This window comes from Dermacentor silvarum, chromosome 1 (assembly GCF_013339745.2).
Source record: "Dermacentor silvarum isolate Dsil-2018 chromosome 1, BIME_Dsil_1.4, whole genome shotgun sequence".
NCBI classification, from domain to species: domain Eukaryota; kingdom Metazoa; phylum Arthropoda; class Arachnida; order Ixodida; family Ixodidae; genus Dermacentor; species Dermacentor silvarum.
The window spans coordinates 176,525,951-176,548,563 of record NC_051154.1 but is presented as its reverse complement, the minus strand read 5'-3'; the positions used below and the strand labels follow the sequence as shown (position 1 = coordinate 176,548,563).

The window sequence follows — 22,613 nt, the reverse complement described above, 5'->3', positions numbered from 1 at the left end:
CACTGTATTATTTCTCTTTTCTCTTGGCACATGCTTGTCCTTAAGTGCAATAAAAAATGTTTGTTTTTTTGCGTGGGAGTTTTCTGTCACTGAAACTGCAATTTCTTTCTCCTCTACTGAAGTGCTGTTTTTCATACTATGTTTATATACTGTAAAAGAGACAAACATTTTCTCGTGACACATCTGGATAAGTTTCACCTCTGTCAAGAATAGAAAAACACACATTAGCTATATAACTGCGACCATTGTGTGCATCGGGAAGCGGAAAGATAATAAATACGCATTCAGATGATATATGCATTCAGACAAGGAAAGCTCAGAATTGGTGCAGTTGCCGCTCAAGCTTAGGGGCAATGATCATCTGCTTTCGCGGTCTCGTAGAATGGAATTGCTGTCGGCGTCACCCTTGACTTGATTATTTTACTGGTCAGGCTCAAATACTCTAAGCGAATAAAATAATTGTGGTGTTTTGTTAGTGGCGACAGCCCCGCAATTGAAGCGAGCTTCACCAAGCGCGAGCAGCATGCATCAAGGTGACTAGAGCAGCGCCACCTACGCGAGGCATGAAATAAAGGAGCAGCGCTCCCCTCCCGTTCGCGCCACCTATACCTTCTAGCCACCATAACCACTAATATGTTCTCAAGAACAACCTTTTTTTTTTGCAATGTGCACAACATTGTCTGCTACAATATTGCTTGGTGTAACCTCTGAAATGAATACTTAGATGCCACAATACTCTCCAAGTCTGCTTGGCACACAAAATGCTGCATAAATTACCTAGTGCAGCTGTTGCATGGTAGCACATTGACACAGCACCGGAGCTTGAGTCCCTGTATCGGTGGGCGTATAGTGAAAGTGAAGCTTAAAACGATGAGGTGACCCAACAATGACAATGCAATAACAAGGACACAATAACGGTGGCATAACGATGAAGATGTAACAAAAAATGGACTGACGCAACAGCCCAGTTTTCAGCTTTTAACTATCATTGCAGTAAAATTTGAGAACTTTGGAGTTTAAACTGAAGTAGCTACTTTAATGTGTAGGCTGATGCTTCATGCAAGTAGGGGCAGTGCATTTCCATTGCGAAACATTATTTTCCTAGCTTCAGCCATACCACATCATGTTCACGGCATGCAATGTTGTGGAGTAATAATTTAGCCGAAAAAAAAATGCAGTGGTAGAGGTATTTAGGCATGTTAGTTATGTTAAATCTGTGGCTATAGAAAAATAGAGAAAAAGCCATGTGCTTCTGTGGAATTATTTTAAAGAGCGACTGACTTTTTTAGGTGCATGTATCACTGTACAATTTGAATTCTGCGGGGGCTGCAGTCATGTGCACCTAATGGTGTGACTGAGAGCTGTGCAATTTTTCTTCAAATTTATCTTTATGTACACACTACCGATTCTTGGTCTCTAGTGGATTTTCTACTAACCACCCTGATCTTGCCATTCATGGTGTCAGTGCAGGAGCAGCAGCATAACCTACTCCATTTAAAGCTCTCTTATTGCCATGAGCATCTACAATCAACTTCAGTCAGATCTACAATCAACTGCTGGTGCAAAAGCTCTAGCAGTGGTGTAACCTTGATAACGCAGCCTTTTTGCATCCTGATGTAAAAGAGCTATGCGATAAAAACAGTCCATTAGTTGTAGAGGGGCCCTGAAGCACTTTTTGAACATTTTGAAAATATTTCCAGTCTGTACAAGAGGCCCGTGTGAACATTTGAGCCAAATATTATTGCACTTCATGCAGCAGGGAAATTAAAAGCTCGTATCGGAAACAGTGATAGTCGCTTGCTCTTGCTTCTGTAATATGCAATCATGCAATCATGAAACCAGCTAATAGCTGTTGGTGGCAACAGCTATTGGCTGGTTTCATGATTGTGAGAACATTCTCAGTAATACTTAATTGCTAATTTTGAGTTAAATAAATGAAACATGTATATGTCTGCGATCTCAGAGACAGAAAAATAATTTCATTTTTGCGCTGCCGGTCTATGCACGACAGTTGCACGTATCTGTGTCTGCTGCATGTGACATCTGAGATAACAGTGGTGTGCCAAGGTAAATATGCCTGGTAGCAAAGCTTCCATAGAAGCCCATACATTCAAAACATGGCAGTTCATCGGCAGCACATGGGGCTTAGCGCCATCTGTGTGAGGAGGGAACACTTCCGGTGGAAGAAAAAATAATGTGACGTTATATCCGTTAAAAACAGAAGTGACGTCATTTTGTTCTCAAAGACGCGAAATTTGTTTTCAGAGGCCTGCCATTACAGCTGTATATTCAAATGCCCCGCCATTCGACTTGATGGGCGTTCCGAGCTTTCAGCGTGGAAAGCAATGCAGGAAAAGGTCAGCTGTATAGGTGTCAAAATCGCATCCCTACACAGAACATACTTTCTTTGGAGGCCGACGAACGCTTTGGGCGTAGAGTGCTCATCCTTTCGTCGGACGCCAAGCCCGTCGGCCAATGCTGTCGCACGAAAACAACTAAATTAAACAATTATCTGGCGGTCGCAACTGACTGCTATTGACTGAACAGGTTAAACAACGAAATTACCCGCATCACCAAATTTAGACAAACATCGACAAGCAAAAGAACACATGTGAGGGGGGCGTATTGTAACAGGTGAACTTTACGAGCGCGCCTTTCTGCACACTTCAAGGGCTGCATTGCATTCTAAGTGATAGCGGCGTCAGCGCCTGCTGCTATCGATGGGCGCTCTTACGGTAGACGCTGAAAAAAAGGTGTTTATTGATAATGATAAAGTAAAATAGAGTTGTCTCCTTTTCTTGCCATGCGTATATAAAATTGATTAGGAATTTTATTTCCATTGAATGAATCTAACTGTGTCTCTTTAATTATAAAACACTTGTTTTTTTCCCAACTTTCTTCTTTCCCTCCAAACACAGTCGCGCTTCAATCGCTGCTCCCATAACCATCCTTGCTTATGTCGGTGACAATTCGTTCTGGACCGCTTTTCGCCAGAAGCTTCGCGACCTATGTGAATCGACCTTGTGTGTGCTGCGTAGTGTAGTCTACCGCGATCACCACGGATTGCTGTGACAAGCCCTTTCACCCTTGGCTTTTTCCCTGTGTAACTTCCAGGGCGCTAGCGAAGACAAAAAGAGAGAGCCACATATTAGTGCAATAACTCCACTTATACTTGAAGGATTTGAAAAAATTTTGTGGCACGAGATTCGTAAAATGACGTCCTGTAATAGTGGGGTCATTCTATGGTTAGTAAAGTGTTTCAGGGCCCCTTTAAGCACACTCTCATATGATGTTGCTACTAATGCACCTGTTCGTGATGAATGCCTACTCTAATATACACCCTTTTCATGGCAATCCCATGGGCGCCGCCATGTTTGATCGCATGGTGACGCGTCCATTGCTTGCCTCGGCTTCCTCCATGTTTACAATGGATGTGCATAATGCTGGTTCGGCTCAGCAAACCTCAGTTTTGTAGACAGTGATTGGGTGGACGACACAAAGCTTTGGCCAGAGCTTTAGAGGACATGTAAGCACTTTCTGAGCTTATTACGCCTTGTTAAAACGTTGCGAGCAGCATATACGACGCTAGCACTAGAAGCGGGTCTAGAAATGTGTTCGAATCTGTCCAAACGTTGTGCTTCTGAAATAAATCAGGATTATAGTGTCTTTTGCTCTTCATTTTTTATTTCCCAATCACTTTGAAGGCAGCAGCTTGTTATGTTTCTGACTGAGTAACGTTCCTCGGTGTGGTCGCTATCTGATTGTTTATTTTTTGCCTTATCACTCGCGGGTGTGATCAGTTGCGGTAGATTTGTTCTTGCCACTCACAGTTAAGGCTTGGAACATAGATGTTCTGTACTGCATAATAGCTTGTAGCAAAAGCGTATTATCACTAGTCACTTGCTTACTCTGTGCACCGTCACAAAACATTCAGCTTCAAACATTCATGTGCTATTGGTGTAATCGTCATGCACTCTTCTGCACATTGATTCCGTTCACTTATTCTTAAAACATTAGTGATAGAGTGGGCGTAAGTTTGAGTGGGTCTTGGGGTGGATGTGTGTATACAATGTACAAGGAACTTACTATTCCGGAAAACGGCGCTGCTACTTTGTCACTGTGCAACGATTGGTACCTCACATTATGGAATTGAAGTCCTTCCTCTGGAGGTTAGCGATACAATGTTGGCAAATGAGTGAATTTTTTTATCCTCGAGGAAAGCCGTGCATCACAAAGGGCTGGCAACACGAGCAGTCCTTGTGTAGCAGCAGTCTGTGGACTTGGTCATATAGAGATTCATTTCATTCTTCTATATGCCAGTCACTATTCTGCCGCCAACTACTGCACAGGTCTTCCCTCTTCTATTCCACATCTTGCAGCATGAATGAAGCACAGTATGTTAGCGATCACTCGGTTGCATTTCCGGCAGCTGATTACATAGTAGCAGGGTAGAAGCAGTAATGGTTTCACATTCGTGCGCTTTTGCGTGCTTTCGCCTGAGGCAATGTGCGGCGCACTGCCAGTAGTGCAATCTCGTTTCTCTAGAGCAAAATACTCCATAAAAAGGCTCTATAACCACCGATATCACGAGAGGCACAGAGAACATTTAAGGCAACTGCCATTTGTGGACATGGTAGGAGCGTGGTACCATATTTTTGCACTTATAACCCGCACCAATACTTCAAGAAATTTAATAGCAATGTCTGGGTGCGGGTTATACGCAAATTTCTCCTTGAGGGGTGTGGCTTCGTGGCAGCATGATGCGTGCTGCTGTGAAGCCACGCCACAAGGCAAGGTACTTCGCCCTTCAAAGTTTAGTTATCTTCTAGGGAACCCAGCCCTCTCCCCACCTCAGCATGTGGAAGCTTCCTTCTCCTATCCTTCATAGTTGCCCATTCTCCTCCTCTTTATGGGTCGCCATCTTGTGTTTAATAGTTGGCAAATAGTACATGTGGCGCCAGAGCAAATCACAATTTGAGCTTGCATATCACATGATCATACATTGTGCAGTTCTTGTGCTTTCTACCCACATGTGAGCATACTACCCATATGTGAACCAGCTGGTCGACAGTGAAACAGAACAGAACACTGCATGAGACCGTATATTTCGTTGCCAACTCTCACATTTAGCAATACGAATTTTCTCTCATTGAAATTTGCTTTTTCCAATTTCTCGATTCTCGATATTTTGTGGCTCCTTCTGGTTAGAAAAGTCTGTTGACGACTGTACTTATTTGCATAAAAGGTCTAATTTCAATATAACAAAATTTCAATGTAACGATGCAGATTGCTGCTTTTACCGACTTCGTTATATCGAGGTTTAACTCTATTATGTAATGCTCACAGCTGTGAAAAACTTGCTCATGTTTTTCTCTTCATAATAGCTTTTCAACTATGTGCTATGGCATTTGCATTTTTGTCTGAAACCCTGAAATGTTTTCTCTGTGCAGGAGCTACTTTCAGAGAGGAACAAGGCTGTAGAGGAAACTGAAAAGACATTGCAAGACTTCCTTACGTCCTTTAAGCAGAAGGATGAGTCTATAAAGGAATTGGAGGCTAAGCTAAATCATTTTCAGAAAGAAGCTGCAACCCCTGAAAAATTGATTGTTCGGCAGCAGAACTTAACTGACTTTTCATACGAGCCTCGTGAAAGCCTACCTGCTCCTTATTCAGTGGAATCCACACCTGAGCGTGGTGGGAAAGTATTCTTTTTTGCATCACCAACGTCACCTGATGGATCAGATACAGCCACTGTTTTGTATCTCTCTCAGTGCACATCAGAAGTGAAGGATTTGTGTCAGGCTGTTTGCGAGTTGGCGCAGGAGTCAAAAGTTCTTCCTGAACTATCCACATTCAACTTTCCTAATAGTGGTACTGTTCCAGAGCTCATTGAAATTTTGAACAGCGCACGAGAGAGGGGTTTGCAGTTCTGCATGCCCAGTCAGAGTGGCGTTGTGAATGATGAGCATTTGGAAGACACCGGGCATGTGCACAATGGGCCAGATGCCTCGCAGGTAGCCGTGCCCATAGATCTTGGAGAAAAGCTGCAGCAGCTGTCCCTCCTGCTTGGGGTTGAGTACTCTGTTTTACCAGTCTGTCTGATGGATGTAGTAGGTGTCGTTGATGCTCTCATTGGGAAAGCAAAGCGAGAGTCAATCCACAACTCAAAGGATCCAGCAGCCTTTCCTGGGGATCCAAGGCCACTGAAAGGTCAAGGTCAGGCAGCTTGCAGTACCTCCAATAACATGACATCCCCACATCTTTCAAATGAATGTGGCAATTCAGAAGCTGCAGATTATCAGAAGGAACTGCTTGGGGAACTTGACTCTGCATTGGAATGTGTGGGTGAACTACAGAGTGAAGTCGAGGCTTTGTCTCTCACACCTACCACAAGCATGCTTAAGAAGACGGCCGGAAGCACAGATGAGTTGGTGTTTGCTGTTGATTCAACAGGACAGTTGATTCCAGTGCCCCTCGATTCTGTCAAGCGAAATGAGCACTTTGCTATGGTGAGCATAAGAACTGAGCGGTTCTTGTTTTTTCTCAGTTCTTTTTAAAGCTATCGCCATGTCTGGTCATCTGAATTTTTGCAGGAAACGTCTGTGCAGACTGAAGAAGCGGATGACGATATGGAGTCTTTGAGGAATGAGCTCAGAAATGCAAAAGCACAGGTAAATTTGTTTGCTCTCGTACATCACATACTGTGCTAGAATAATGTTTCTCCATTTTCCTGAATTACATATACTTTGGCTAAAGTGTATGTGCATTTTGACGGCTTTATGTTAAGCTGGCAGATGTAGCAAATATTGGCAACAGTTTAGTTTGTTTCTAATAATCCAAAAAGTCAATTACAATATCTTTATTTTAAAAATTACCTAGCAGTAGGTAGTATGACTGGTGGGAAGTGTACATGCAGGTCTCCTTTAATAATCCAATAGGTTATTTATTAATTTTATTATGTTTTTTATTTATTCACGCCGCCTCACAGGCTCCGAACGTCGGAGCATTCTGTGAGGAGGGGAGTACATTAAAAGCAAGGTCTCTCAAATATTTTGTTACTTGGGCTGTGATGAATTCGTTGATTAATTACATGCAGTGTTAATAGCTCTCGTGGGATTGCAGATTTCTGCTGCAATAATGGACAGACAGCAAAAGGCACGCCACTTCCGACTTCACTAGCTAGAGCACTAGTTTATAATGCATTTTATTATTGAACTGTGCAGTGAGATTGAAGGTTTGTCTTTTATGCCTTCTGCCTAGCAGCTGCAGGGCCGGTATTTTGTAGCGATGCCTTTCTGATGCTAATGCTTTTTCGCACTTTTCGCGCCTGATCAGTGGTCGGAGCAATGGTCTGCTCACGTTATCAACGGGATCAGCCGGCCATGAGCAGTGGATGATAAGACTAATATAGAATAAAGCATAATGCATCGCTACAAAATATCGGCCCAGGTTACCCGCTGAAGCTGCGGGGGCTGCATTTCAATGGGGGTGAAGGGAAAAAATTATCTTGTACTTAGATTTATGTGCAGATTAAGGAACCCCAGGTGTCCCCCATAATTGACTTTGCAGATTCAGTATGTTGAACCCTACAACTTAATTTTAATTTAATTTGCCTAGTGGATGAAACAGACATTGGGTCTTAGATTGAGCCTGTAGGGTCTGTACTACAGACAGAATTCTTGTTTGCTTGACATTGTGACACATACACTATATAATACCTTAGTGGTGCTTATGTCCCTTGAGCAAAAGTATGCTGGCTATGGATTCCGCGATAAAACAAATGTTCTTCCCCACCTATGTATGTAAGTTAAAATTGAGGACTGTAATCCAAACTTGGCATTGTGAACTTTTCAGTGCACTAGTGACTAGTCAATTTCAGTATGTGCGTCTGAATTCTGAATTGTTTTTTCAGCGAGCTTGTGGTCTGTTTACTTTTGCTCGGGGGTGTACAGTCAAACCTGTTTATATCACTTGCATAAAAGCACCCATGAGTTTGATAGAGTGTGTAATTTGTTATAAAAGTCATTTGGCGCTTGGGTACTAAAACCCCGACATTGACTACTGAATTTTCTAAAGGGACTTACTTTACCAGAACAGGCACTTATTGGCTGTTAGGCGAGCACTCTGATGTCACGAAATCGCATGTTCATTGACCGGCGTGCATGGACCCATGTGCGTCATGCTACCACCTGATGAATGTTCATGTGTGCATGTTTATCGAGAGTTTGTTGGCTTGGCATTATCTGGTGCAGAGGTGCAGCAATTTACACATTGTACACGTCATGGCAGAAGGAACAGTGTTTTTTCTTCCTTGTTGGCATGGTAGTGTCATGTCTGCAGAGAAAATTACTTGGCTGTTCAGTGCTGCATTGAGTTATCCAATAAGTGTGAATATTATTTTTCTTTCATGTAATTGTACATTATGCTATGTGTTTTCAATGCAGCCTCACAATATTCAGAAGTTCTTGATAAACAGTAATGCCTCTTAACCAGGTTTGATGTAATCGGGTTTGTTTGTATCTGTGCAGTCTAGAGCAGCAGCAGTATGCGAGGGTATGTGGATTCTCAGCATTTTTAGTTATAAATATGGTTCAGCATTTCCTGTTATATATTTTTAAAATCCGGCCTACTTGTTTCAGTTTTTATTTTTTTGCGTATATTTTCAGTTTTATTGGTGAAGTTATGTACAGCTAGACCCCCCCCCCCCCTTTTTTTTTTCAGCGAATAGTGTTTTGGTTTTAGCATTGAAGTTAAAATAAAATAACGTAAAATGACAGGCATAAAAATGGCATGGTTAGACATCAAACTGCAACTGAAATGAAGAAACACGCACACACTAGTGCAAGGAAGTGAGATATTGAGTCCACACAGCAACCATACATTTCACTTACAATCAAGTTGCAATTACTTAATCTGATACACACACATGTATTTGCCCAGGTTTTCTTTTGTTAATACGTGCCCTCTTTTCTGTTTATCACCCTAATTTTAAAGAATATGTTCTTAATGTTTACGTCTCGAAATTTCGGCCAGTCAATGAAATCTGATCAGCCTGTGACGCCTCAAAAAATGAATGAACCCATGCTTTAACTTTGAATTAGTCACCTTCGCAGACACGTTCATGGGTACACATTCCGTTCAAGAACTGGTTTATGTTAGGTACACCTTTGCAAATCTTATCGAAACATGCGTCATTGTTCTTACCATAAGATGCAATTATACTACTCCTTGGTTCAATAAACGCCCAGAGGTGGCGGCGGCATTTCTGTGGAGGTGAAATGCAAAAACGCCCCTGTGCTTGCATTGTAGTGCACGTTAAAAAACCCCAGGTGGTCAAAATTAATCCGGACCCTCCACTACGGTGTGCCTTATAATCGGAACTGGTTTTGGCACGTAAAACGCCAAAAAGAAGAAGCTTCAGTAAACGCCTGCACCACCTTAATAATAAAAAGAAGCACCTTTATAGAATGGTGAATAAAGCAGACAAAAATTCCAAGACATGGCAAAAATATAAAATATATCACAATGAATATCAATCGCTGCTTAAATACACATGTCGGCACTTTTACAGCCATGATTTAGTATCCTTACTGACGAATAACCCTCGTGATCCTGGCGCATAATAAATGCCTGTTCTCAGCCTGACGTAATCCTAACTAGTAATGGTGGCAACGTAGTTACTGAGTTACAGTTTGTTCAGTCTTCACCTGCGAAGATGTCACTACATGCCCTGACCTGCCCGCATGATCTGACATTAGCATGTCTGAAATTGTTATTAATGAGTTGGTCATTCTTACCTTAGTAAACCGACTAAAAACTTCATCTGTACTGGATCACAATGGATTTAACAACAAGCTTCTCAAGAATGTGTCACAGGGTCTCTCTCGAGTACTGTCAGCAATATTCAATATAATTTTATATTTATAAGTTTTATAAATCAGGCTAAAGTTTCTCACCCCTTACCTACCGACCAGTATCATTAACAAGCACAATTTGCAAACTTATGGAACACATTCATTCACAAGTCAATAACTCTCTTGGAAGATCACAGTTTAATATTTAAATACCAGCTTGGCTTTTGAAAAAGCTACTCTTGTGACACACAGCTCACTGGATTTCTTCACAACTTGTATTCATCTATTGACGCCAGATTCCAGGTTGACGCCACATTCCCAACTTCTCCAAAGCTTTCGATCATGTGCCTCATTACAGACTCCTGGCTGAACTTTCAGGACTTAGTGTTTATCCCCATGTTTTAGATTGGATAACTGATTCCTTAGCATCTAGACTACAGTACACCTCTGCTAACAACTTACTGAACCTTCAGTCACGTCACGTCTTGAGTTCCTCAGGGGAGTCGCTTGGGCCGTTAGTGTTCCTTGTGTATATTAGTGACTTGCCTAACTGGGGAGGCAATTATATGCTCAAGAAGTTTACAGCAGATGCATGTGAGTGATATGGGATGGTAGCTTTCAGGTGAATTCTTATTGCCAGATTTTAAAAATAGGTATTACTTAAGCAATTTTCCAGCCGTCTGGCAGTTATCCAGACGACAGTGACTGTCAAAAGATGTGGTATAATATAGCACTGGATATGAAAAGGGTATTTTTAGCGTCTTGGAGTTAATATCATCAATACTGGCTGATGAAGATTCCTTAAGCTGCTTAAGATAACATGTGATGCCTTCCACCGTGATTTCAATGTGCTGCATGTGCTGGTAGTTGTGTTCAGGGACATATGGCACGTCAGAATGATCTTCCTGAGTGAATACAGACAAGAAAAACGTATTAAAAGTAGAACCAGAATTTGAAAGAGGAATGTTGTTTTCATGCAGTAATGATAACTGGTTAGTACCTTGGTCAGTGGATATGAAGCTCCAGAATTCCTTTAGATTATTTTGCAAAAGGGAAGGCAAATCATTGTGGAAATATTTACCTTTGGCATTGCATATTGCAGAACAGTAATTCATCTAGCACTGTTTGTTTTGTTCCCAAGCAGAAGGTGGACCAGTGTGCTTCGCATTACAGTGCAAGCATTTTTTCCTCTATGTTTACAAAGAGATTTGGTAAACCAGGGGTTAGATTTATCGCTAAAAATTGTGTCAATTGGGATACACTGGTTAATAAGCGAGGGCATTTTGTCCCTGAAAAGCACCCAGTTTTCATTTACAGACCGATTGTAGAAAGACAGAAGTAAAACTAGATTGAAAAATGCTTCAAGCTCTGCCTTCATTTTGTTATACAGTCGAACTTCGATATAACGAAGTTGTACTTGCAGCAAAAAAACTTCGTCAAATTGCAAATTTCGTTAATTCAAGGTGTTAAGGTTTCAGCAGTAAAAAATTCCCAGAGCATTCCTGGTGGATAGTGTCTTGTTAATAAGCACTTATAAACAAATCTCAAGGTCGGGCTACAATACTAGTGCGGTTATGAGCTCCAGCACGTGTGGTGCAGATTGTGCAGAGAGCAATGCATCGACGTGGCTTGAGCATGTCCGAGATTTGCGTGCGTAGTGTCGTGCGGCGCCGTAAACCGCGCTTTGTGCCCCTGACTGGCACCTACAAAAATAAAAACGAAAGTGTAAACAGAACAGATATTCGTCCTCAGCAAAAAAAAAAGAATAAAAAGTCAGAACTACACGAAGTAATGTTCGTAGTTTTATCGGTGTCGCCGTGCACTCAGGCAAACATTACTAGATCTCACTCGATGACCACAATCTTGCTGTTGCAACGCGAGCGAATGCTTTGCATTGTGTCTTGGAAACTTGAGATTACGCGACCGCCAACACTAGACACGCGGGAACCCAATGTGCACGAAGGCATGAACCGTTCTGGCTAGGTGTTTGCGCCTGCTGCAAAGATATTAACTGCAAGATACGGCGCATGGCCCACGCGTAGTCGTGCACGAGGAGGAGACCCGCGCAAGGTCGTGCGCGAGGAGAAGGCAGATAGGCATGCGTTTCTGCCCCCTCCTCTCATCACGTTACCGCACATTCACTCCCTCCACATCCCCCTTGCGCAGAAGGAATTGTCAGCTCTGGTGTTTCTTTGAGCACTGCGAGCTGCCGTGAGCCTCGCCTCCGCAACTTGTTTATCAACGCAACAAATGGTGCAGCGGCGTTTCTCGCCTACTGCGTCCCGGCGTGCGCTTTGACGGCATTTTTGCCGCTCAGACTTTTCATGCGGAAGGATGCTTGAAATAACCTTAGCCATAACGGCGCCAATTACATGCTTGAAATTGCCTAAAACTTCGTTAAATTGAAAAAAATACACGGTTTTTAATGGAACTAAGATCGAGAAATGAAAATAGTTTGTTACATCGCAAATTTCGTTAAATCAAGGTGAGTTCTTGGTTTGACTGTAGTCGGCTTTGTTGTAGTCCCTGATTTCCTTTTTGATATTCCTGTGAATTGTAGAGGCAAGTCTGATGTTACTTCGTTTAAATGATGGTGTAGGATACGGGAGTCGTGGTCTCAGTCCTGACGTCAAACTGAGGGTCGCTCTCTAGCCTACGCCACCGGTGCATCACGTAATGGGTAGCTGGCCTACGCTGCGAGCTGGTGAGGAGCATCGTCTGAGCAGACTTGATGAGAATTGCTTCGTTCGTGAAGAGTACGAAATCGAGAGTTAGGAGAAACGGAACAGAGGGTTTATTTACATAGGAAAGGCAAACTTGCAGAACAAGGGGACACACGTACTAGCCGCAGTACGCAGCGCAGTACGTCGTAGCATGTCAGCGCTACTACATCTGAGCTGACTACATCGTTTTGGGAGAGCACTAGCTACATGTTAGAGCAGATGGAAGAGCACCAAGCTACATCTCTCTGGGAGAGCACACTAGATGAGCCGGAAAAGTCTGCTTAAGTTCACCTTGTCCTCCCTAGATCCTTAGGCCAAGGAAACCTGCGGTCACACCTTCCTCCAACCGGAGCGTCCAATGTTGCCGAAGGCTCCGCTTTGAGGACGAGGGTGCACATAAACACTCCGCTGCCTTTGTTCCTTAAACATACTCAGAAAAGTAGCCTTGGGCGCACGTGGCTCACTGTCACAAAGAACGGAGGGGACGCTCGTAGACGGGAGGTTTCACGCTTGACTCAATCTGGTGCCTCTTGGTTCCGGGGATGGCCCAGCCATTAGCGGGCTCGTCTGTCGAACGGCCTTAGCAGCTAGCAGAGGCTGCAACGAAACAGTGTCGAGTGCACTGTCCCAAGAATTCCTTGGTCTCAGCGTCATGGTCGGCGGCCAGGTGACATCCAGCAACCATGTATTCATTGAAACATGCCTCGCCATGATGTCGCCGCTGGTCTTTCCCATGGGATGTATTTTCAGCTTCATGAAGTGATTCGTCGCAGGAAGTTCGCCACCCCCACTGGCCGATCGTTACAATGGTCACTAAAGCCTTTTTGGCAAGGCACTGTCTTAAGTGTTTCCGGAGCGTTGTCAGTAACAGGTCTAACGTGTTCACACCACAGGTCGGCTGATCAATGACTTGAAACAGGTTAAAGTCTAAGGCTAAGTTAATGAATTCTGTTGAAAAGCAACATGGTGACGATAAATTGGTTGAATCAGTTTGTGGAAGATAAAAGTCTCCGAAGAGATAAATTACATCTGTGGGACAAAGATCTTTGGCATTAGCGATACTATTACGAAGTTCGTGTACAAAAAAAGTATTGCTAGAATCAGGTAGATGGTAGCAAGTCCCAATTAGAATTTTAGTGTATTTAGTCGCACAGACTATCCAAATGATCTTAAGGGTCGAGTCAAGATCTAGCACGTACGAAGTGAGTGTATTTTTTACACCAAGAAGGACACCGCTGCCTCTTTTGTCGATGCAGTCTTTGCGATATATGTTATAGCGTTTACTATCAGCAAGGACCTTGTTATTGGAAATTGCAGGGACAGCCAAGTTTCTGTGAGCATGAGAATATCTGAATCATTGTCTTCTAGTAAAGAGCATATTGCGTTGTGCTTGGGAATTATGCTTTGAATGTTAGTGAATGATATCGGAAAGGAAGGAGTGGCGAGAGGTCATGTGGGTTTTTGGCTGTGCTGTCGTGCGCATGTGCTATTTGTGAGCCATCTTTCTGACAAAACAACGGCTGTGCTGACGTGGTCGAGTATATAAGTTTTGCCGTCCATGCACAATCCTGTCGACTGAGAGTGTAAACGGTTTCTTTTGTGCTTTAGCAAATTCTATCGGCACTTTTCTTGCTTGTTGTCTAGCCAGTGAAAAATCTTCTCTGATTGAGTATTTAAAGCCCTTCAGTTCAGATGCAAGGACTTGCTGCTTATCCTGAAAGGGCCCCTCACCAGGCCACATAGTAAATTTTGGTTATATGCTGGAAGTTGTTACGTGCCCTCTAAGGAGCATTCTACCACAAGAATTTTTCAAATTGGTTCATTAATAGCCAAGATAGAAATATTTCAGTGCCGCGAACCCATGATTTCAGGAGGCAAGCGCCACTGCCAAGAGAGAGACTTGCCCCGTCTAGCCTCCGCAAGCGAAATTCCTTCCCTGTGTTCCCCATGCCGAAGCCGGAGAATCGCATGACACATATGGCAGGGGCCCCAGCTCTTTTTTTTTTCTTGCTTGCTTTTTTGCTGCGTGGCGCACTTCCAGTGACAGCCTTGAGCACGAGCTGTTTCGTTTGTCTTGTTTCGCGCAGCACGCAATTTTGCGCGCTGCACACAAGAACGCCCGGCTAGTGGTATGTCAGTGCCATACGAACACTGAGGCAGAAGCAAGTAGATCACAGAGCATGATCGCGCACTGTAACACTGTAAAAAATGAGTTTGGCTGTCTGCGTGCGTGACGTGGGAACAAGCAGACGAAATGGAAGTACATCTCTCTTGCTGTAGTTCGAAGTAAAACAAAATCACACAGACATTCGGTTTGTGTGTTTTGTTATTTCTGTAAGCTTTAATTTGTCTATTGAAGCAACAGATTACACAAATAACAGATGTCGCCTTGAATAATTCTCGACATGTCACGTGTCACTATGAGCGACGTCGCAGCATATACAGTGTAGACTGCTTATAACGTAAGTCACCGGAGTCGCGAATATCTGCACTATAAGCGGTACCGCACTATAACCAAAATAAAGATTTTCAAGCCCTGCACGTGTGCAAAACATGTAGACCAAGCATGTAGACACGCTTTGTACTATCGCGCGCACATCGCGATTATGTTTTCGCCAGTGAGCTGGCGAAAACACAATCCCGAGGTAGCCGGTGCTCTTTAGGTTCGACAGCTTTGCACCGAGTCAAAACGAAACAACAGTTTGTCGCAACCGCTGCGGAAAAAACCGTGACCGCTATCGACGCACGCACCAAGTCTGGACGAATTAACTACCATTCGCTGCAACAACTGGCGGTCGAAACCGCGGACGCTATCTATGCGATCATCGATGACGACTATGCAGTTTTTTAGGCACGCGGCCGGCGCGCGTACCGAGTAAAAACGAAACTACTGTTTGCCGCAATCGCTGCGGAGAAAACTGTGGCCGCTATCGACGCGATCGTGGATGACGACTACGCCATAGAATAAAGACCAACTGACTACGCAGTTACGAAAGCCCGTGGCCAACGCGGTGTTATGCGCAGCGGTAAACGCAAGAATACAGGCTTTAAAGACACAAATAGGCTCGAAGCGTTCCGGCGTGGCTGTCATTCACGTACGTTTTCAACTGATGGCTGTGGCGATGCAGACTCCGCCGCTTCGTTTCGGTTGGACGTTAGCGCCGTTCTTGCTCTTTTGCGGCGCTCCTCGAGCTGCGAAAGTAGTCCGAATTAACCGATGTGCGGCCAAATAAGTCTGAATTAATGAGAGTTTGATTGCATTGAATAATGCACACGCCGGCCGAGAACACGCACCTTGTTGAGAAGCGTGCTCGCTGCCGCCCTTGTTGGCGAGATTTTCCCGTGGGAGCCGCATTATAACCGGTATTTCGTCTCACGCGGCTGCACTGTAAGCGGTATGCGTATACATGGAGTTCCAATGGAAAATGAATGGGAGTCTGAAAAGATCGTACCATATCCGGTCCTGCACTATAAACGGTTACGTTATAAGTGGTCTATACTGTACATGTGTGTAGGCACACTTGCTGATATACGTCATCCCCCGGTCTTGGAGTGCGGCGCCCGCGAGGAGAAGGGAAAACAGAGTTGAGTTTGAAATTTCAGCTTTTTCCGCGGCGCATAGAGATGTAACACTTAGTAGACACGATCGTTAGTGCACGTTGTATGCACTGTGCTTGTCAGCTCAAAATGGCCAGAGCTGGTGAGGGGCCCTTTAAAGAAAATCAATTTGGCTATTATGGGTCTGGTTGCCATCTCCAAATTTACCTAGCCTATGCATACGTTCGAACTGTGCTGTGCACCAGTCATTGAAACGTTCAATTTTTCAGGGCAGTATTTGATAATTTTAACATTTTTTTTATAGGCCTAATGCAGCAGATTCATTAGCCCAGCGACAAAGTGCACAGGTCTTTATGCAGAATGGTCCGCAAAGCAACAGTATTGGCAATCTCTGCAAAATGCAGCTTTTACAGGCGGTAATTTGCATGACCACCCACCACAGTAGCTTAACGGTTATGGGGTTGCGCTGCTAAACACAATGTCACGGGGTCAGATCCTGGCCACCGCGGTCACATTTAGATGGGGGCATTTAGATTGGGGCGAAATGAAAAACCGCCCGTGTCCTGTGCATTGATGGCATGTTAAAGAACCCCAGGTGATCAAAATGATTCTGGAATCCCCCACTACAGCATGTCTCATAATCAGATCATGGTTTTGGCATGTAAAACCCCAGAATTTAATTTTAATTTGCGTGATCACATCTTCTGTGCTTTTTGATAGCACCCCTTTGATGCTGCTTGTCTTTCAAAGCTCTTGAAGGGGATGGTTAGATTTTACTTCACACAAAGGAGCCTTGGAGCATTGTGGCTGCAATAGGAGCCCCAGTACTCTGTGGGAAGTCAATTGTAGTTACATGTGCAACATTCTAGTTGCATGGCCCTGCAGATTTTAATTGTGGCTGTATGTTCTACACATTTTTGTGGCATTCACATGTGCAGGTACTGACTAATAAATATAATTCAAGCACATGAGATAAGGCACACTTAGCACAACAGCAAAGCTTGCATGCTGCAGGCAGTGGTACAAAGCATGCGCTCATGCGCCAGCTCATGCACCCTTATGTCTTTCACCTTGTTATGGAAATGAAAGGTTCTTTTTATGGATCACATAATACTCTAAATAGTTCATGTGAGAGAACCTGATAAGACAGCTTGAATAGGTGTAATGTGCGCTCGTTGTCTCATTTTAGAGGAAACTAGAAACTGTGTGAGAAAAATGTGGCCTGAGGCTAAGGATAATTGTTCATGTCAGTTCATGTCAGTTCATGTTTGCCTGTGTTGTTTTCTTTCGTTGGACACGTGACCATAAGTTTTGACTCCCTGTCAAGTGAGCATCCTTGTTGAATCTTGACTTTCTGACTGTGTTACCAGCATCCAAACACTTTATGCAAAGCACATTAAGGGGGTTAGTTGAAAGGAATTGGACCTAGCTTCTTACTTGGTCATGCAAAGAATAGAGAAGAGACACGATGAGACGTAGGAGTCATGTGCTCTCCTTCCAGTGGGAGATGAAGGGGTTTCTTCCAAAGCAAGGGAAGGCTGAGGGAGAGCTGAAATTTCTGAGAGCTAAGTTGTCAGAACATTGTTTTTGCACTCATTAAGAGTATTCAGTCATGGAAAAAAATTGCTCTTAAAATTGACTCTTATTGTAGCATGATAGTGTTTATTATTAATTAATAGTTACTCACTCCTTCAGATTTTGTCAGAGTGTTGCAGTGTGATATTGCTATTGCATCTTAAGAGCATTAAAACTTGGCTATCATTTGGGGCTGGCTTGCAGTGCCTCTGTATGATGTCTGTTGTGAATTGCCCGTACAATCCAGAGGTATCTCTGAAATCTGAACACTTGTTTAATCCAACCCTCTCAAACCTCGTCAGAGACAGGTCACTGGAAGAAACAGTTTCTAGAGTTGATGCAGCCAAGGATATTGAAGGTCTTGCCACACCATGGCAACAGATCTCGCAGGGTTGAAAATTTATGAAAAAACTCTCCACTGTTGACTATGGCAGTAACTAATGTTATGGAGCATGTACAGCCTCCCGCATTTTTAACTATATCACGCTAGAACTCTATAATATGGTCATACGTTGTCCTGAAGGGAACATCGCATTAGATGACTCTTGCACAGGAGAGTGCTTAGTGCACTTGAGAGTACTCCTGCCGGTCTCGCTGATTATCGCCACTTAAAGGTGCTTAAATGACGTGTGATGGATGCTCGCACGATATAGTTGAAAATGCGGAAGGCTGTACATCATGTGGTAAAATATTTTCGCGATTTTATACTGTAGAAATGAAAGTGTCATCACAGCCAAGATTGCTACCTAAAAATGTTACACCTCTGTTAGCATGGGTCATGGGAAAGAAAGTTCTAAAAGCATCAAGGTTTCAGGGATGCAGCTTTTTGGTGCTTCTGCATTCTACCATGTTTGGCCTGAGGCAGTGTTTAGTCACTACTTGAAAGGGCTGGCACTCATTTTTCCTCTTCAGAAGTAGGGAGCATTCCTAAGCCAGTTCTAGTTAGTGTCGTCATAAATTATGTGAGACATTTCAGCCAGTGCAAGTTGAAATGTGGGAAAGAAGTGGGCAGGACAATAGCTGGAAATCAGGGCAGCTGTAAAAGCTGCAAAACTGTAGCAAAGAACAAACTCAGTGCTGCAGCAGCATGGGATGGTTTCTCTTATGAGAGGCTTAATGTGTCCCCTTGTTTTGACTGACCTTTTCCTCTGTTCATCTTCATTTCCCACTGCCCCATATCCATAGGTCAAGTTTTTACAAAGGTCCCTGAAGGACTCATTCTCAGTGAAGATAACAGAGTCCCCCACTGGTCCAAATGCACAGCCATTGATTGAAATAGACCAAAACTTGCCCCATCATGGCTCACTAGCCAGTCAGAGTCCCCGGAAGTCTGCATTGTCAGCCAATCGGCGTTGGCGAAAACAGCTCACAAATCAGAAGATGTCAGAGTTCGGTCTGTCGGAAAATGTGTTTGAACTCCAGGAGGAGATCTTTTTTCTTGTGCTGAGGATTGAAGACTTGGAGAGGCAACTGAAGGAGAGTTCTGAGGTGATGTATGCTGCTGAACGTGTGACCTTCCATTGTTTTTATTGTTTATGCTGTATAGCCCAGAGTTGCGGAGTGGCAACTGTGGAGTTGGAATCTGGAATCATTACACATATTTAAGCACCCGGGATGGAATGGGAATAGAATGGGCACCTTGTACTGGAGCACTAAATGTCGATTTTATGCAAGACTTGTTACAAAACCAATAAATTTGCCATTTAGACTAAACCAGACTTTCCCAATATATTTTATTTCTCCTACTAGTTCTTCTGGTATCCACTTAAAGGTGACAATTTCTGCTGCGGTAATTATAAACAACACAGTATTCTGCCTGCACATTCTGCATTTCTGAAGACCCGAAAACGTTTCTGCGCTGCAAAATTGAAGTGCATTTAAAGAGGACAACTTCTAGTTGTCAAGAATTATTCAGTTTAGCAAGAGCAGTCATGACCTACGACACAGGGATTGAGGCCAAGAATGAAGTCTTAAATGGACCTTACATGAGTCCACGATAATTTGTAACGTGTGCCATTGTTTTTTGTTTTTTTTTTGCACGCTATCAAATATCTACAATGTAGGATAACAGGAGGTCAGAGTGAAATCCTGGAAAGAAATGCTGTCCATTAATATGCCAGCAGATGTAAAACAAAAAATGTCACCCTGCAAAACATACCGTGTTTCACTTTTTTGTTAATCATCAAAGTGACAGAATAATATAGCTTGACACATGGCATGCACAATGGCATAATATTATTTTGTAGTTTGCTTTACTCTCATAAAAATAGTTTCGGAAGATTTACAGGTTATTGGAAATGGTGGATAATTTGGATGGCAAGCTGTGTTTATATCAACCTGTTATCAACCTCGCCCCGAAAGAACACCCCAGGCGAGTGAATTTCGGCGCACGACATACGCTGACGCGTTGAGGCACAGTCTCCCCGCATCGGCAACATCCCCACTCGCGGCGACCGATTTCCAGCGTGAGACGTATGGAGACACACTGAGCCGCTCCATCCCTGCATCAGCTCCGCCAAGTCCCGTTGCCCTCCACTTGGCACAGGCAGTACCTTACTTTCCCGACAACCGCCCTGTCACACGTAAATCGGACATTTGGCGCACGCCCGACCGACTGCTTTGTTATCATTGTGGTGAGGCGGGTCACGTATACCGCGAGTGCCACTACCGCCAACTTGGACTGCAGGGTTACGCTGCCAATTCACCTCGACCCCGGTTCGGACAGAGGCCGCCCGAAATTGAAGCGGTCATCGCCCAGCAGCGCGCGCCTCAGTCACCAAGACGCCAGTCGCGATCGCCATCACCGCGGCGATCCTATCCAAGTTGCGAAGGTACGTCGAGGATGACGCAGGGACGGTCTCCGAGCCCTCGCCTGGAAAACTGACGTCAGCGACCTTCCGAGGCGAGGCCGCTGACGCGCGACGTGCTGAAGACCTCCCAGCGATGCGACCTCGACCCGACGGAGATTCGACGACGCCTGTACCCAGAGATTTGGACCTCCAAGCGACGCAACCGCGACCTGACGGAGATTTAACGACGCCTGTACCTCAGCCTGCAGACAAGTTCGCGATGAACATACCTGTGCTCGTCGACGGGAGAAATGTCAGTGCGCTAGTCGACACCGGCGCTGATTACTCCATTATTAGCGGAAAATTGGCGAGCCTTCTCAAGAAAGTTATTATGCCTTGGACTGGGACACAAGTTCGTACAGCTGGCGGACACGTTATTGCACCTCTTGGCGTGAGCACCGTTAGGATACGAATCCGAAATTGCACGTTTCTCGCTAGCTGCATTGGTCCTGCGTGAATGTTCCCGTGATTTAATTCTTGGAATGGATTTTCTCCGGGAATATGGTGCCATCATCGACCTCAGGAAGCGTTACATCACTTTCTCTGCGAGGAACGCTACGGCACAAGATGATGCCTGCCGCCATAGAGCCGGACTTCGCGTTTCCGACGACAGCCTAACTATACCGCCTCGTTCCAGCGTTATGGTTCAGGTGATATCTGAAGGGGCGCGCAACGGTCAAGTCCTAGCAGAAGGCAACATGTCCCTTTTGCTGAACCTCGGAATTTGCGCGGCACGAGGCATCATTGACCTTCAAGATGGCCGGGCTGAAATATTGCTCAAATTTTACCAATGAGCATCGACACATTTTTCGCGGCACTGCCATCGCCTACGCTGAAGCCTTGGAGGACGTGATTGAGTGCTTCGCTTCTGAAGAAACCGACGCCGATGAAGCCTTGCTCGCAGGCATTGACATCAATAACGAGCTGCTGCAGGAGAAAAAGAAGGCACTGCGACAACTATTATTGGAATTCAAGGCATGCTTTGCGTCTTCCTCTAAAGTTAGTCAAACGCCAATCGCACAACACCGAATAATCACCTACGACGATGCGCGTCCTATCCACGAGCAGCCGTATCGTGTCTCGCAAAAAGAACGCGAGGCAATCAAAGCACAAGTAAAGGAAATGTTTGACGATGGCGTCATCCAGCCTTCAAGCAGCCTGTGGTCTTCACCGGTCGTACTCGTCAAGAAGAAGGATGGCACGCTTCGCTTTTGTGTTGATTACCGAAAGCTCAACGACGTCACAAAAAAAGACGTTTACCCGTTACCGCGCATCGATGATTCTCTGGACCGGCTACGATGAGCGAAGTACTTTTCATCTCTTGATTTAAAAAGCGGCTATTGGCAGATTGAGGTCGACGAGCGGGACTGTGAAAAAACTGCCTTTGTCACTCCGGACGGTCTTTATGAGTTCCGGGTGCTTCCGTTCGGTCTTTGCTCTGCTCCAGCAACTTTCCAACGGATGATGGACACTGTGCTGGCCGACCTGAAGTGGCAAAGCTGCCTCGTGCATCTAGATGATGTTGTCATTTTTTCAGCCAGTTTTTCTGAGCATCTTATCCGACTCCGTCAGGTACTCGAGGCAATCCGATCGGCTAACCTTACACTAAAGCCTCAGAAATGTCACTTCGGCTACCAAGAGCTGAAGTTTCTCGGTCATGTCGTCAGCGCGAAAGGTGTCCGTCCTGATCCCGACAAAACTGCTGCTGTGGCCGCTTTTCCAACCCCTACCAATAAGAAAAGTGTCCGGCGCTTCCTGGGTCTGTGTGTGTACTATCGGCGCTTTATCAGTAATTTTTCGAAGATTGCTGAACCGCTTACCCGTCTCACAAGAAACGATATGCCGTTCACTTGGAGCACTCACCAAGAAGCCGCTTTCACCGAGCTCCGACACCGCTTAGCTTCACCGCCCGTTCTTGGACACTTTGACGAACAGGCCGAGACTGAAATTCATACCGACGCCAGTAACATTGGCTTGGGTGCGGTACTCCTACAACGGCAGGAGGGCGTTGAAAGAGTTATCGCTTTCGCAAGTCGCACTCTATCGTGCCCGGA

General features: G+C 44.5%; 1 protein-coding gene across 5 annotated transcripts in view; it reads left to right on the top strand.

Annotated features, from left to right (window-relative positions):
• Window positions 1-22,613, top strand: part of LOC119436439 (rootletin-like) — a 199,970-nt gene that overhangs the window by 90,851 nt on the left and 86,506 nt on the right. For 4 of the 5 annotated variants that reach the window (XM_049657691.1, XM_037703285.2, XM_049657713.1 and 1 more), the window contains exons 13-15: window positions 5,451-6,509; window positions 6,594-6,671; window positions 18,896-19,198. In XM_049657691.1, coding sequence (XP_049513648.1) covers window positions 5,451-6,509; window positions 6,594-6,671; window positions 18,896-19,198 — 1,440 coding nt within the window. The remainder of the gene's footprint in view (window positions 1-5,450; window positions 6,510-6,593; window positions 6,672-18,895; window positions 19,199-22,613) is intronic. The other variant, XM_049657710.1, reaches the window with a different exon arrangement.